Source organism: Medicago truncatula, chromosome 2 (genome assembly GCF_003473485.1).
Source record: "Medicago truncatula cultivar Jemalong A17 chromosome 2, MtrunA17r5.0-ANR, whole genome shotgun sequence".
Taxonomy (NCBI): Eukaryota; Viridiplantae; Streptophyta; class Magnoliopsida; order Fabales; family Fabaceae; genus Medicago; species Medicago truncatula.
In genome coordinates, this window is record NC_053043.1 from 5,050,650 (window position 1) to 5,067,627 (window position 16,978).

A 16,978-nucleotide genomic window follows, 5' to 3' on the forward strand; every position below is an offset into this window, starting at 1 on the left:
ACGCCTCATTGGTCACTGCACGGCCCATTACATAAAAAAGTACTTCATCATAATGATAAAATTGTAGCGATATTTTAATAACCATTTGGGACAATTTTTTTCTTCTCTTTTTAATTTTTAAGGTTAATTAAATTTTTAATCCTAATAAATATTCACAATTTTGTTTTTAGTCCCTACAAAATAAAATTACACTTTTTAATCTCTGTGATATTTTTCCTAAGTATTTTAGGGACCAAAACTGTTGATGGAAATTTTTGACAGGGACTAAAAGTGCTGATGGAAAATTTTATAGGGACTAAAAATGATGATGAAAAATTTTATAAGGATTAAAAAATATGATTTTATTTTGTAGGGATTAAAAACAAAACTGTGAATATTTATAGGGACTAAAAACTTAATTAACCCTATTTTTTATTGATAAAAATAATAGAGAAAGAAAAAAAGAAGAAGAGAGAATACAAACTTAATGTGAATATCATATAAAATAGTTGTTCAATAATTGTACAAATAACATTTCTCGCGATAAAAATAGGTCACATTAACCTTCTTAGACCATCTTTAAGGAAGGATCTTAAATATTTAAGATCTGATACATATTAGATACCTCATTAGGTAGAAACTTTTTCAAAATCTTATAAGACATGGGGTCTCACTTAAGATCTCAATCTTAAGCGGGACACACAATATTTTAATATTAAAAAATTAAAATATAATAATATAAAATTATTGATAGTTGATTAGTGGGTCACACAATTAAGAAATTTGTGTGAGATGCCGGGTTGGAGAGATTGAATGCTTATTAATTACTATTATTAAAAAATTATAAATAAATGAGGTGTTCATGTAGACGACCCATTTAAGTACCAAAAAACAGGTGTCTCCATTTTGAATGCTCTTAATGCAATATCCTCCCATCTATGCATAAATATCAATATGCATCGATCAGTATTCTTTAACTTTCCAATCTCTAATAATTCCTTAAGATGAGGTAGTCTTAATGGTCACAAGATTAAATATATAAAGTTTAGACACACATAAATAAACATTTTTTTCCATAATAAAAAACACATTGATTTAACATTTTAAAGATAAATATCTCTTTTGGTATGTGATTAAACATTATAAGTTAGTAGAAAAAGTTTCTTTACCAAATATATCTAATTTGATCGAACAAACATATAAGTTAGATCACTAAGCTATAAGCTAACTTATTGGTATAAGCTATTAAATAGAGCCTTCTAGAAAGACGATTGTGCAAATATGGAAAAGTTAACATCACCTTAATGTGTTAAAGGGATTATATGAGCATCAAAAGCAATAAGAGTTCTTTCAAAACAAAAAAGGAAAAAGAAAAAAACTCCAAAGGCTTGGTATAGTGGTAAAAAGACAGGTCTTGAATCCGAGAGAACTCGGGTTCGAGCTCCGCTAGTGCTTTTAGAGGGAGGTAAACGTAATTACCTTTGTAAGTGCTCTTTGAGCCCGAAGATCTTCCCTACCTTGGACTAGGGCACCATCCCCTCACTCTAAAATTTTTGTAACCAAAACAAACAAAAAAAGCAATAAGAGTTAATGATCCATGACCACTAAGAGATTGATAGTTTGTTTGGATCCACGTCTGAAGTCGAATTTCACACACACGTCCGGGTGAAGCTTGAAATCCTATATTTTTCATTTCATAGAAAAAATAAACATTGAGACGTGATTTTTTAGCAGTCTTAGGGTCTGTTTGGGAAACCCCAAAAAAGAGCTTTTAGCTTTTAGCTTATAGCTTATAAGCTCGTTTGACAAAAAAAGCTCTGTTTGGTAACACTTTTTCACCGTGAGCTTATAGCTTATTTCACGAGCTTATAAGCTATTTTTCAGAAGCTATTCCAAGTAGCGTTTGAGCTTATAGCTTCTCACTTTTTCTTCCAATTTTACCCTTATTATTTCATTTAAATTGTATTTTTATCCATTATAATTTTTATAATAAGCTACGTAATAAAGACTACTATCCCTTTATTCCAATTTTTGTATATATATCAGCTGACCTTTTTTTTTTTTTTTGAAAAAATATATACCTTCGTTTTTTTTTTACGAAACAAAATACTATTATTCTATTAGTGTTACTTTTTATTTTTATTTTTTTGAGGTAAGTGTTATTTTCTTTATTCTTTGTTATTAGTATTACTTTATTAGTGCTACCTTTTTTTTTGTTTTTGAGGTAAATGTTATTTTCTTTATAAAGTAGAAACACTTAAATAATAATAAATATAAGATAAAATTTTAGTGAATAAAATTTAATTTAATTTATAATGCATAGGATATATTAAATTAATAAATTTAAAGTATTTTTTTAAAGAAAAATTAGTTTACAAAATTACAAATACTTAAATTAATGATATAATTTTTATTATGAATAAAGAATACCCTTTATGTCATTTTACATTTATCAGCTAGTTGAACCGCTATTTTCACCAAACACTTCAGTTAGCTTATCAGCTAAAAGCTATCAGCTAGCTTATCAGCTAAAAGCTGTCAGCTAGCTTATCAGCTATCCGCTATTTTTACCAAACAGAGCCTTAGTTTTAAAACTGACAATCAACACATGTTCAAACAACATATATATTTCCACCCAAAATCTTATAACATTAAAAATATGAGTCACCTCTCGTATACAATGAAGCACGGATATGGACATGAACACCAAACACGTCATAAACATTGATTTGCCGATACAGCTAATAATTTGAAAAAAAATCACATAATTCAATGTAATTACAAGTGTCGGTGTCGGACACGACATGTGTCCGACGCCGGGACACGCCTAGTCCAAGGAGTGTCCGTGTCAAATATTTAGTATATTCAAGTAAATAATATTTTTATCAATTTTTTTTATATATTACTAAAGGCAAAGAAACATAATTGTGTGGAGCAACTTTCTAGTACAAGTCTACAAAGTGAAGAAGAAAGGCTTGAAGCAAGTGCAATTTTGTCTTACTCAATTGCCCTGTTCACACACACACACACACACACAGAGACACCATTTCTCATTGTCTCTCTCTTGCTTCCATCATTTCATTGGTCTTTACCTTCTCCTTTTCAACATTGACTCACTCCAACCTTACTTTCCCTTTCCCTCCAAAGTTGTTTCTGTCTTTTCATCCACCTTTCCCTCAACCCTTTTCTTTTCATCCTTCATAGCCATTAATATTTCAGCAGTGTCACACAAAGTGTGGCTTAAATCATGGAAGCTCCAAAGCAAGAAGAAGTATACCACCCACCAATGGACCAACTTCATGGCATAGAGTACTGCATAGATGCAAACCCTTCTTGGGGTTAGTATCCACTTCCCTCATCTGCATTTTCATTCTTAAGCTAAAGTTTTTCTGCTTATTTTTTCATTATATAATGACTCTTTGGTTCATGCTATATAGGAGTTTTTTGCTATTTATATAGTTATTTTATTATGAGTTATGACCATTTTGGTTTCACTGAGAGTGTTTTATGTATGTTTTGAACTATGAACAGTGGAGTCAATAATTCTGGGTTTTCAGCATTACATTTTGGCTTTAGGAACTGCAGTGATGATTCCTTCATTTCTTGTGCCTTTGATGGGTGGAACTGATGTAAGTTCTTCTAAATTTCAAGCCCTAGATTATTAAAAAATAAATAAAAATTCAAGCCCTTAATTTCTTTGATATTCATTTAATTTAGTTTTGCATTGTCCTGGATAGAGAGTTGGTATTTATTGGTAATATATTTATGATTCAATGAATGATTCAGGGTGATAAAGTGAGGGTGGTACAGATTCTGCTTTTTGTAGAAGGAATTAATACACTCTTTCAGACACTCTTTGGAACTCGGTTACCAACAGTGATGGGAGGGTCTTATGCATTTATGGTCCCAATTATATCCATTATCCATGACTCCAAATTGGCCTCCATAGAAGACCCACATTTGGTTAGTACATTTCTCTAATATATGCTTGGTATATTTCAATTTCAAGCTCATGATTATAGTATAGTATTGTGAACAATTAATATTAGAACGCCAAAACCCGACCCAAAAGTAAACGGATAAGTAAACACACACAAGACTGCAAAAATTGATTACTGAGTTCGGTCAATTGTGTCTTGGTTTCCGACAGCTGAGTGTCTACGGTAGTTTTTATATTTTACAATGTTTAGGGTTACAACGTACAACGTGTGCTTAAATTACGCTCTCTGCACTTTCATCTCAATTTGCTAGGTTATACTACGCTCGATCGTCTCCCTTTCTTAGTAGTACATTTCAATTTTAAGCTCATGATTTTAGTATAGTAATGTAAACAATTAGTGTTAGAAAAACAAACCCGGTTTTATAGTAAATAAGCAGTTTAATAAACGCATACACAAATACAATGATTGATCCGAGTCTGGCTAATTGTAGTTTTTCTATTATACAATGCTTAGGACTAGAGTACAAGTTGTGTTTAAATTATACTCTTTTGTGAGTTTAGCATTTAAGTTTATTTTCAGAGAGTGAACTAATGTTTTTCCATTTATATTCAGAGATTTGTTAAAACCATGAGAGCAGTTCAAGGTGCAATGATAGCAGCATCAAGCATACAGATTATCTTGGGCTTTAGTCAATTATGGGCCATTTGTTCTAGGTAAGCCATTCTATGTGACAAAATGCATAGATACGGATATATCAACATCAAGTAATTTCTGTTTTCCTCCTATTAATTTTCAGGTTTTTCAGTCCACTTGGAATGGTTCCAGTAATTGCATTATCTGGTTTTGGGCTATTTAACCGAGGGTTCCCTGTGGTATGACAATATTCACTTGTCAATACTCACGTTCTTAAGTTCACCTCTTCCTAGGCTCATATTTTAGCATGTTTTTTTCCTTAGGTTGGACATTGTGTTGAAACTGGAATTCCCATGTTAATTCTGTTTGTAGCATTCTCTCAGGTACTACGAACTTCTCTATTATGATGTCGTGTAAGCTAAATGTCTTTGAATTTGAAATATTATGTAACAAGTATTTGCTCTAACAAAATATGTTATAACTGTGTTTTGTATGCAGTACTTGAAAAACTTTAATGCAAGACAACTACCAATACTAGAGAGATTTGCTTTGCTTATATCAACCACAATTATATGGGCCTATGCACATCTCTTAACAACAAGTGGAACATACAAACTCAGATCAGAATTAACGCAATATAATTGCCGGACAGATAAATCCAACCTCATTTCTTCTGCTCCATGGTTAGTACCAAAATAATCTCTTAAGTAGTTGAATATTTTTCTTCATATTTTTCTCCATGGTTTGTACCTTGTTGAGATATTGTTGTAAATGTCTCTTGAATATGTTGCCTTACAGGATGAAGATTCCATACCCTTTTGAGTGGGGTTTTCCTACATTTGATGTTGGCCATGCTTTCGGCATGATGGCTGCTGTTTTGGTCTCCTTAATTGAGGTACTATAAGCCTTTTTGGATTGACTTATTTGACCTTATCTACTAGCATAAGTGCCTGTTAGACTGTTTGAAATAGCTTATGGAGATGGTTTATGACATGTATATAAGTTGTTTTAAGCTAACTTTCATTAGCTATCCATGATAGCTTATGAAAACAACTTCTAGCTTATATGAAAACAGTTTGACTTTATTTTATCTTTCTTATAAATATATCTCGAGTTTATGACAAGTGGTTATGCTATAAGCGCTTAATTTAGTTGTTTATCTGACAGTCAACTGGAGCATACACAGCTGCCTCCCGGCTAGCAAGTGCAACACCGCCGCCTCCTCATGTTCTAAGTCGCGGTGTTGGCTGGCAGGGAATTGGAATCTTGTTAAATGGACTATTTGGAACACTGACTGGTTCATCTGTTTCTGTGTAAGTGATGCTCTTCATTATTGTTCATAGTTTTCACTTTAAATGGGATACAAATTGATTCTTATAGAACCATGGCAGAGAGAATGTAGGGCTTCTAGGAAGTACTCGTGTTGGTAGTCGAAGAGTCATTCAAATTTCAGCTGGCTTTATGATATTCTTCTCAATGCTAGGTGAGTGATTAGTTGTGTATACTGTATATCAATCCTATCAATATTAATGTACTTTTTCAAGATTTTTATTTCATAATTTTCACTTACAAGCAACAATAATTTTTGCATACTTCAATTTCTTTTTTCAGGAAAATTTGGTGCTTTTTTTGCATCAATACCCTTCCCTATTTTTGCTGCTATGTACTGTGTCCTGTTTGGCCTTGTTGGTGAGTATTAATAAAAATCCACCTTTAACTTTGTTTGAGCCTTTTCTATCTCTTTGCTGTGACTAATGATTTTGTGTTTTTCAGCTTCTGTGGGGCTATCATTTTTGCAGTTTACTAACATGAACTCAATGAGGAGCCTCTTTATTACTGGTGTTTCCCTTTTCTTGGGATTATCTATTCCTGAGTATTTCAGAGAATTCACTTCCAAGGCCCTTCATGGCCCTGCTCATACAAAGGCTAGATGGGTGAGTTTGTTGTTTTATTATGTATACAAAGCCAACTTAAATGCATATGTCATAATGTCATAATTATTGTCAGAAAATGACAGAACAGTTATGCATCATCGGTTTCTATTTGTGATGGTTTGCATTTGATGCAATTTGCATGCAAAGCATGTAATTCTATTGTAAGAAGATATTAATTTTCTTTCCTTTTGATTTGTTTTTCAGTTCAATGATTTTCTCAATACTATCTTCTTCTCATCCTCGACTGTTGCATTCATTGTTGCCGTGTTCTTGGACAACACTCTTGATTACAAGAATAGCTCCAAAGATAGGGGAATGCCATGGTGGACCAAGTTTAGAACATTTAATGGAGATACCAGAAATGAAGAGTTCTACACCCTTCCTTTCAACCTCCACCGTTTTTTCCCTCCATCTTAACGAAGAAAGTTATGTTTCTTAAAGAACATTTAAGGATTATATTTTCTTAGTGTGAGAGTTAGGAAGAGTGATGACTTTGTATCATATTGGTGAATTCTAAATGAAAAGATTTATCGTAGTTTAACATAGAATTCTTCATGGCTTTTCTTTTTGGACTACGAGCCTGTTTGAATTAGCGTATTTGAACTTATTTACTGACAACAACACTTGTGAGACTGTTTGAGAGCTTATAGAAACAACTTATAGCATGTCCAAAAGCTATTTTCGCGTTATTTCTATAAGCTTGTGAAAACAGCTTATAGGTTATATGACAGCAAACAGCTTGACTTTATTTTATCTTTTGTTATAAAAATAGCTTATACATAAACACTTAAATCAGTAGTTAACGAAATTCAATCTCAAAATGTGTTATTTATGAACAAAGTGGTCAAGTTTGTTAATGCAAGGACCAGCTAGCTAATGTTGTTTGCACATGCATTCTGGACACCTAGGATATCTATATATGCTTCTTCCATAACTCCTTTTGCCAGCATTCTGACCTTCCAGAATCATCTTCTTTACTCTTACTTCGAAACCATTCCATCCTATGGTGTCATTCTCAGCAAAAATTGCGGCTAGCCTTGTTTTGTTCGGCCGCAAGGTAGGAGCATGACCGCCACCATAGTAGGTTCTGAATCCAGATACCAATGATGAAAGTTGGCTACCCGAGTCAGTCATGGAAAATACATCAGCACTTGCACATGCAATAAAATCCAAAGCAGCCATCTGCATTCACATCAATTCTATATTGTAATCGATTATTATTATTAAAAGTAATATGGAAATTAATCAAGGATACTTCAGTGTATTTTGAGGTCCTTCGATGAAATCTAGCAGGATATCATCAAGAACATATTTGTATATGTTACGGTCTCAAATTCCACACATTCACGCAGTCAGTACATCGGTGATCGTTAAATCAGGATCAAACAGTCCATAATTTAACTTCAGTATTTTAGAGTTTAAAAAAAAAAAACAAATCTGTTTGTTTTATGCACACTATATCACTGATATGCTAACTACGTGAATTTGTGACCGCATCAGATCCAAATCTGTCAAGAACATGACTGAATATTGATCACTTTTAAGATGCAAATGAGAATCCAAAGATGCAGTAAAACTAATTGCCATACCTGAGATGAAAAATTCCTGAAAGGTGCAAGTTCAGTGGCGGTAAGAAGGTTTTCCTTTGTGACTACATTGGGATAGAGTCTATTGAAGGCCTCCATTCTTGAGTTTCCTCCATAAATACGAGAACCAGCCAAGTAAATGTATGTTTCTTGTTTGAAACCAAGACCTGCTAGAACAAGTGCTGCTTCTTCTGGTGTCAATGGACATCTTCCCCTTTTTCTCAAATTCATTGGAGAAATAGAGCTATAAACAAACAATAGAACATACCACAAAAATATCAACAAATAATTAACAAGGATACTTATCAGTCGAAAACATTGTGCTGAAAAGCAAATAGTAGAAACATGCATACGTTGAATTCTTCAAGCGCTCCAGAAAGAGAGGGAAATGCCTTTCTCTGTAGGCTTGAAGTTCCTTTCTCTCACTTTCACCTCCTCCAAACTCACACATGGAATAAGCCACCATATCTATTTCAAATCTTAAGTGCAAAGCAAGATATTTTGTATAGCCTTTTGCAGCTTTATGATCTTCCTTGTTGTGGATGAACTTCCCTAGCAATTGAGTGTCTAACATGCTTTGTGAAACCCTATATTTTCTAATCCTTTGGATCAATAGAGAGCCAGCTTGTTGAATTTTTGGTACAAACTTCAAAGCATGGAAATTGCATTTGCATCTTAACCTCTGCAATCATTTCAATACATATATAAATATAAATGTATCCTGATTGCAGGTGAGATTCCTTAATCCTTATGGTACACTAAGATACTAGTATTAAGAAAGAGTAAAAATGAGAAGCAAGTAAGACTTAATTATTCAAATGTCTATATTGTCCTGTAAACTAGTAATAGTAAAGTAGTAGTCTTATTGATCTATATAGGCCATGAGCCACTGACACTTCAAATTAAAAGTGTGTCTGCCAACACCAACATATGTGATTACATTCAATCACTTCTATTTTATCAAACTATCCGGTGTCTATGTGTCAGTGTCAATGTCAAGTATTTCATAGACATTAATGCATGTCCGAGTTATAATAAACTAGCAGCATATTCAAAACTTGACAAATGAAGTAAATTTGTGACCTGAATATCAGAAGACATAGGATCAAAACCAAGTCGATTTGCATATCCAAGGAAGTGAACAACTCTATTTTTCAAAAGAAGAGGAAGTACAATTTTGATATAGTCAGCAACTGTGGCCTCCTTTGCAAGAACTGCATCTGTAATCTAAAATGCAAGGTGTTTAAATACTGATATTGTTATAACACTGCAAGCATTGATCTCAAGTAAATTGATTGGATATATAAGATCATAAACCTGGCTACCAATTGCTTCCACATCCAGAGATTTTATATCAGGCGGGAGTTCCTTCACAATACTGATATCGTCCTTCAGGATATTTATGAAATACTCTTCCTGATATATGTCACCAAATTGGCTGCAATTTTTATAATTGAGCATATAAATCAAATAGTGTGTACAAACTTATGGTAAAGTATATGAACGCTTCTTCATTTATTCCATATTAGTTAGATTAATGAAATTGAATATCTAATTCGATTTTTTTTATTATTATAATATTGAATTTCTTTATTTATTATTATATATATTAATATTATTATATATTAATATTATTATATTAATAATAAAATCCAATTCAAAAAGAATCCATTTTTTTTTTCTAATCTCTAGTAAAAGAATTTTAGAGGATGTTTTCCAATTGTTTTAGAGAACGAATCGGGAGACAATCAAATGGAAGTGATACAAATGATATCATATACTTGTCAATGAAGTAAAACAAAACCATGTAATAATGAAAAATTAATTCTCATGCATATAAAACATAGTATACCTTGGATCCTTCCATACATTGCTGTAGAGAAATTTTGGAATAACAAGAGTTGCATTCAGGACAGATGCCACAGCCACAGCATTGCAAATCTGTATTCACTACAATAGTCTTATCACTTCTATTATTGGAGATTTCATAAAGAAAGGATACAATCGAGATTGTAAGGATGAGGAATCATATTTGTAAAAATTAACTACATGTTCAAAAGTTGATACCTTAGTATGAGAAATGATGTAAATTAATTGCCAATACTTACAGCAACTCGTTGTTGATTAAGACCACCATTTGCACTTACTAAAATGTAGCCATTACTTTTCTTAGATTTCCCTGTCACAAATTGTAAAACAGGCAAAGAAATAATGATAAAAAGTTACACATTAAACTTCACAAAAGTAAAATAATCGTGTACCAACGGTGGAAACTAACTTGTACATGATGCAAGACTTATCTCACTAGTGAACCATAAAACTAGCCTATTTTACATAACACGGAGTAGTATTATTTTACATTTTTTAAAGGAATAATATTATTTTACATTAGAAGAAAGGAATACATATTTTAAATAACTTATGAGTTTTATAATACCAGCCAAAAGCATAAGAAAAGTTTATATACCTGGATTGGTTTGAACTTTTCTTTGTGCACAAGGTTTCCATAAAGATGCCTGCTTATATGGATCTGTCCATAATTTGGACGACTCTTGCTTGAATTCTCTCTATAGTAACAAAAGATAAGTAATCATTAGAAAGAAATTAACTTCAAATATAGTAAAAGTATCTAAAATCATGCATCAATCTGAAAGTTGGTTCATACCTCTGCAAGAGCACTGGACGCCAAGTTTAGAAGCCGATCATACATATGTACAGGCGATTGTTTCTCAATGATGTAGGAATCTGTATCCTTCTCATTAAAAAGTATGTTATAATTATGTCATACCAATTTGCAAATATCAATGAAAAATATGGCATGAATTTTAGAAGTATTTGGTAACTTAAATTATACTCTGCTTGAAATATGCACCTATAGCTTACAATAATATGGAATACTGAATTATACCTGAAGCTCACTTGAATGATTTGAGGCTGCTGCACTTGGTTGAATATTTTCAAACTCGAAAAAAGAGATGAAAATAGAATCAAGAAGGAAAAGACAACCCAACAATCCAAACATGAGAACAATAGTTCTAATGTTCTTTTTTCCAACATAGAATCCCTTAATAGAATTGTACTTTGAAGAATCATTTTTCAGACCATGTAGCAACAAAGTTTTCGAATGCCAACGACAATCAACCGCTGTCATCCTCTTCCATGAAGGTGGATCATTGCTTGTTATCTTGTAATCTTTATTCATTCCTAACATTCCTCTAGCAGCACCCTTACATTCAGGAGTTGGTCTTCTAGGAGACCCTTGTTTTCCCATTATACTATCATTAATCTTGTAAATTTTTTTCTTATATGTGATGAATGCAAATATATGATCAAGGACCAATATGGACATAGAAAAAAGAGTAGAGTTTTGTTGTATGAATTGGAAGTGAAGCGAAGAAGTAGGTGATAAGGATATGTGACTAAGAAAGTTGATGAAATGAATGAGTGAAATCAAAGCGAAAAATGAAAACTCAACCTATGTATTAGGAACTTGTCTTATGAAACAAGAATCATCAAATTAGATATATTGAACAACAACAACATCCCACCAAACAAGAGTGTGTGTAGTCAATGACAAAACAAGGTTTTCAATTGTTAGAACAGCAACCTAGTACAAAAGACTAAGAATTTTGCAAAAAATATTCTTATTACTTTTTTTTTTGGTAGTGAAAAATATTCTTATTACTAACTTTATATCCTCTAAAAAAACTACTAGTATAATTATCATTTACTTTCCAAAAATTACATTTTTTTTAAACTAGATAAATAATAATATTTTATTTTTAATTTACTAAAATACATTGCCATTTTTACTTATCAATCTCGAAGAATCAATATATTTTTACGTACTCAAACAAGTTTAGACGGTACCTTTTTGTAAAGATTTTTTTTTTTACAAAATAGAAAGTAATTTGAAAAGTGTATGTTTATATATATGGTTAAAATGGTTTGAAATAAAGAAGAAGAAAAAAGTATACCCAAAAAAGTAAAAAGATAGACATTCCTTAAAAAAAAAAATAGACATTCAAAGGATAGTATAGTAATTGAGAACCAAAGTGTAACGTCTGTAGAGGGAATATGGGTGTACAGAGACAAGACCAACCAAATTATACAACATCAAACTATATATATATATATATTTTTAAACTCGATATCCGACTCCATATAGCCGGCTGATTTGATGTCTCAAATTCCACCATTCATTTGTGTGGTTCTATTTATGAACTTGCCCACCTGGTTCTATTTATGAACTTGCCCACCAAATTTGTCATCGGGGGAATATAAGACATTAAGATAATCACACTGAAAGTCTCAAACTAACATCACTAGGTCAACTCAAATGAGTTACATGAAACTATATATCATATAAGAATATGACTTTTCTTTTCTTAATCTCATAGTCTTCTCACGCGCCCTATTTTTTCAAAATACACTTTGTTTGGATTATATAAAACATCCTTATTGAAGAGAAACCCTAACTCACAATAGGTGTCTCATTTGAGTTTTACACGTGTATTAATGAAATGATTAATGATGTTAATTTTTATAGTAAAACATGTATAATTTAGTAAAACACCCTTATTAATTATAATTAGTGAAATAATTATAAATTAATGTAATGCAATAAATAAAGGTATGTTAGAGGAAAAGAGTAATAAATGTTGTATTTGAATTGTAAAAAAGACAAACACGGAAAAAAACACTTAATATGAAACGAAGTAATAGATTTGTCACAAAAGCATGTTATGTCAACAATTGTCAACATTTATTAAGGATTCAAAATGGAAAATAATTGATCGATTTTATGTAGAAACAGTTAATTTTTATTGTTTCAATGTGTTTTTTTTTTAAGAAGCCAAAATGGAATTAATAAAATCACAAAGAATCCTGACCAGCACAAGGAATGATAGGTTAAGAGTCGTAAAGTAGCAACATACAAAGGAAAACAAAAGTTGCACCAACACCCTCACCCAACATCATAAAAAAAAAATTAAAAAAAAACTCAACCAACATCAAAAACAACTTCCACGACTTACATTCCCCTGCTCGCACACAACCCCCAAAAAGCAACATCAAAAACCAATACAACAACCAACAACAACAACCAGTAACAATAACGTTTGAAACAACAACAACCACCTTCGCCACAACAACAATCAATGTCTCCTTAACGAATCCACCTTTGCAACAACAAACAACCAACGAAACAACAAAATCCACCTTTGCAGCAGCAAAACCAACGATCCACATCAACAAACCACCATATAACAGAGTAGTCAAACCGGATGAGAAGGTTATGATCGAACCCAACCGTTGAAGACCCACCGACACCTCCTCACACCACCAAAAATGTGGCCTACATCACCACCTCACACACCCATCACCTCCTCCACATAGATCTGGATTGGAAGGAAACAACCACCACACAAAAACACCAGACAATTTGTATTTTTCTAAGAGCCGCAAACTCAGCACACGCAAGGAAGAAAACAACCGCAACTATTGTACTAAAACCACCACCAACACCTCCTATTACCTCCAAAACCGAGACTTACCTCACCACTGTCACCACCTCACACCACCATCACTTCCTGCACAGGGATCTGGGACAAAACGAAACAAACACAAAAGAGCCACTACGAAAATCAACGCCAACATATACCAACATATACGAAAACCACCCAAATCTGCCATAACAAACCACCATCAACCCCACCACCATGAGTTGCTACACCACCATCATATGGATCACGCAGAAGAGGAATAAAACCACCGACGAGAACCGCTACGACGGAATGACTACAACACAAATCCGGACACCAACCCACGAATCCAAGGCCATCACCACCGAGAAAGGGTGTTGCGCAACCCATATCAACCACCAAACCACCGCCATCTTGGAATTATACCAAAGGCCGCTGGCGGTCTACGACCACCCCAACATAATATTGACACTTTATAAAAAATAATATTGGAATGATAAAAAATAATATTGACACTTTAATTGCATTTCTTAATCCATGTGTATTTGTTAGAATGACATATAAAATGGAACGGAGGAAGTAGTTTATATCAAACGTGTTTTTAAATGTTGGATTGCCATTCGTCTTGGCCCAAACATATACAAAGTAACATTTGATCTATTAGTTGTCCTATCTTAGAAACTTTTTAGCACCCTGGTATAAAAAGCTTAGAAAATTCCTATAATTGATCAATAACCTAACATTTTCTACTTTTGGCCCCCGTGATATTATATACTTTATTGTTTTATTTTTGAAAGACTTGCAAAAACATGCTATGAAAAATCAATAGCAAAAAAAATTCTATTAATACAATGTCTATCATGATGACACATCATTTCTTAACATATTATAATTCTTCTGAAGTGGTGATAGATTTGAGAGAAGAAAATTTGGTCTAAAAAACTAAACTCAATCCACTCTTTAATGAAAGCTATATGTGAATTTATGTTTGATCATTTTTATTACCACTTATAAAATTCTTTCTTTCAAAAAAGTTTATCGGAGGATAACTTATATCTTTTTATCACATTTTATTTCTTGAACAATTTATTAAGGAAAACATGCAGTAATGAAGCACAAAGTTGTGTGCATTGATTGATCTTGATCATAAATCTTAGATTGGCCGGTTCATATTACACTCATGTAAAATCATCTTTAAATAATCTTTATTGTTGATTTAAGATTAAACGACCAAATGATCAAAAGTAACAAAAAAAGACCATATGATCACATAATTAATGTGTGGCATCTGAATTACATGGATGCATCATATTTTTATTGATAGTATTTTAGCAATTATATACTCATCCGATGTAATATTTTTGCTGTTATAAACAGAGTTTGCATGCAATATTATTTCCCTTGTCTAGTATTGAAGGTGGTTAATTAATTGAAATACAAAACAAAAAATAAACGTACCCAAACTTTCTATGTAAATTTGATTATGGTAAATTTAAAAAGAAAATTCAATCTAAGTAACTTTTCAAGTAGTACAAAGATTTGTTAAAAAAATAGAGTAGTAACTATTTCACAACTGTATAATTTTAACTATGTAATTTTACATGAATCTAATCTATAATTATGTTCCAATTGTGTAACTATTTCACAAAGGCAACCATATATTGGTACACATTCTCTCAAAAAAAAAAAAAAAATTGTGTACACAATTTTTATCCCTCTTCTTTATACTATTATATTAACGGAGAAATGGGTAAGTTTTGACATTTACTATTATGAGTTGTATGAAATGTCCCTTACATATGATTATCACTAACGAGTTTGTACTATTTCTTTTATTTACATTTAATGCATTCTTCTTTGCTTCTTCTGGGAATATTTTTCTCTATATTATTTCTATTCCTAACTTATATTTTTTAAAGAGAAAATGATGCATTAGATTATGAACAATGTTCTATAACAAATACTAACAACAATTTTAACATAGAAAGGAGAAGGAAGCTATGTTACCAAAGTTGCACTTGCAAATATATGGTCATGATCAACTGTTGTTGACTATACCATTTCAACAATAAGATGCTAAGAGTTGTGTGGTTAAAATCATAGCTAAAAAGTTTACATGTAGTTACTAGTTAGACTTAGATATGAAATGAGATTTTATGGTGCCGTTTAGTTATGAGTTTGAATGGTTGAGTATCACTTCGTTGTTGGGAACCAAACACATTTTTAATTAAAATTTATCCTCTTCTCTCTTTTGAACCAAACATATATTTAATTAAAATATCTCCCCTCCATTTTCTTTCACTCCATTAAAATCCATTCCCTCCTCTTCATTGAACCAAATATACCCTTATAGCATTTTTTTAACAAATAGAACAAATAAATTTTGTATTATTAAATTGGTTGTCGTGATTGCTATTATTGATGGTTATAGAAAATTTAACAATACGCATGTATTTATACTAGTTCTAAGCCTCGTTTCGGAAAGAGTTGTGTTATTTAAAAAACTATTTATATGACAACTTTTGAGACAACCATAAATTTATAAAAAAAAAAGTATCGACATAAAAGCCAAAACAATAGAGAGGAAAAATAAAAACATAACATGAGTATGAAAGAGAAAGTTGTCACAAAAGTTGTCAAAATATAATTGTACAAATATTATTTATCTTTTGAAAAGCACGAAGTTATTATGCACAAATCTAACCTCCATGTGTAACTACATCCGACAACCACTAATCTCCAACACAAAGCCCCTGTTTGGTTCTGCGGTAAGATGCCTCAAACGTGCGTTTTTCACTACAAACGGGATTTCATGACACTTGAAGGATGTTTGGCAAGCAGTTGGAAACATGATTCTTCCTTTCAAAATCGATTCCAGTTGAAGCTACCATGTGTAGCTTTTGCGTCTGACTATATAATCAATTTTATGGAAATCACAAGATATTTTACAGCTCTATCCTTTTCATCCCGCGCTTATTTCTTTCTGTTATGTGCTACAGTGTCATTGTCTAGAGGTTAGTAGTGATAAAACTAAGAGAAATGATATTTGAACATTTTTTTTTATAACTTTTGTGACAACTTTTTCTCTCATACTCACATTATGTGTTACTTTATCTCTCTATTGCTTTGATTTTCGTGCAAATACCTACTTTTTCTTTGTAAATTATTGTTGTCACATAAGTTGTCAACCAAATAGTTATTCAAATAACACTTCTCTAAAACTAAATGGCTCTGAAGTCCCATCATTATGTTGAGTCGGTTGCCTTTAATTTTTTTTTCCTTTCTTTATATTATTACCTTTTACTTAATCAACATATTTATGTTTTACTTACTACCCAATCAACGTATTTGACAGTATTTTATTAATCAATTAACATAAAAAAATAATTAAAGAAGATGTAACAAGAAAAATGTATCAATCC

General features: G+C 31.9%; 2 protein-coding genes across 3 annotated transcripts; one reads left to right on the plus strand and one right to left on the minus strand.

Moving 5' to 3' along the window:
* The first annotated feature begins 2,935 nt into the window (after positions 1-2,935).
* LOC25485987 (nucleobase-ascorbate transporter 2) lies at positions 2,936-7,062 on the plus strand. Its single transcript, XM_013607131.3, has 13 exons — positions 2,936-3,317; positions 3,511-3,608; positions 3,766-3,942; positions 4,533-4,633; positions 4,717-4,792; positions 4,877-4,936; positions 5,052-5,236; positions 5,352-5,448; positions 5,721-5,866; positions 5,945-6,036; positions 6,165-6,242; positions 6,327-6,487; positions 6,692-7,062. Exons 1-13 carry the CDS (start codon positions 3,227-3,229, stop codon positions 6,902-6,904), a joined length of 1,575 nt encoding a protein of 524 aa, XP_013462585.1. The 5' UTR covers positions 2,936-3,226; the 3' UTR covers positions 6,905-7,062.
* A 164-nt stretch (positions 7,063-7,226) lies between these two features.
* Positions 7,227-11,528, minus strand: LOC25485988 (O-fucosyltransferase 8). 2 transcript variants are annotated; one of them, XM_013607132.3, is made up of 10 exons: positions 10,982-11,528; positions 10,739-10,825; positions 10,541-10,640; positions 10,182-10,252; positions 9,926-10,014; positions 9,391-9,511; positions 9,157-9,300; positions 8,427-8,755; positions 8,077-8,317; positions 7,227-7,669 (listed from the first exon to the last, which is right to left on the minus strand). In XM_013607132.3, the coding sequence occupies exons 1-10, from the start codon at positions 11,420-11,422 to the stop codon at positions 7,361-7,363; spliced, it is 1,932 nt and encodes a 643-aa protein (XP_013462586.2). In that variant the 5' UTR covers positions 11,423-11,528; the 3' UTR covers positions 7,227-7,360. The 2 variants fall into 2 exon arrangements, with proteins under 2 accessions (XP_013462586.2, XP_024632143.1); XM_024776375.2 differs by having other exon boundaries at positions 10,739-10,818; positions 10,982-11,123.
* Positions 11,529-16,978: the final 5,450 nt, after the last annotated feature.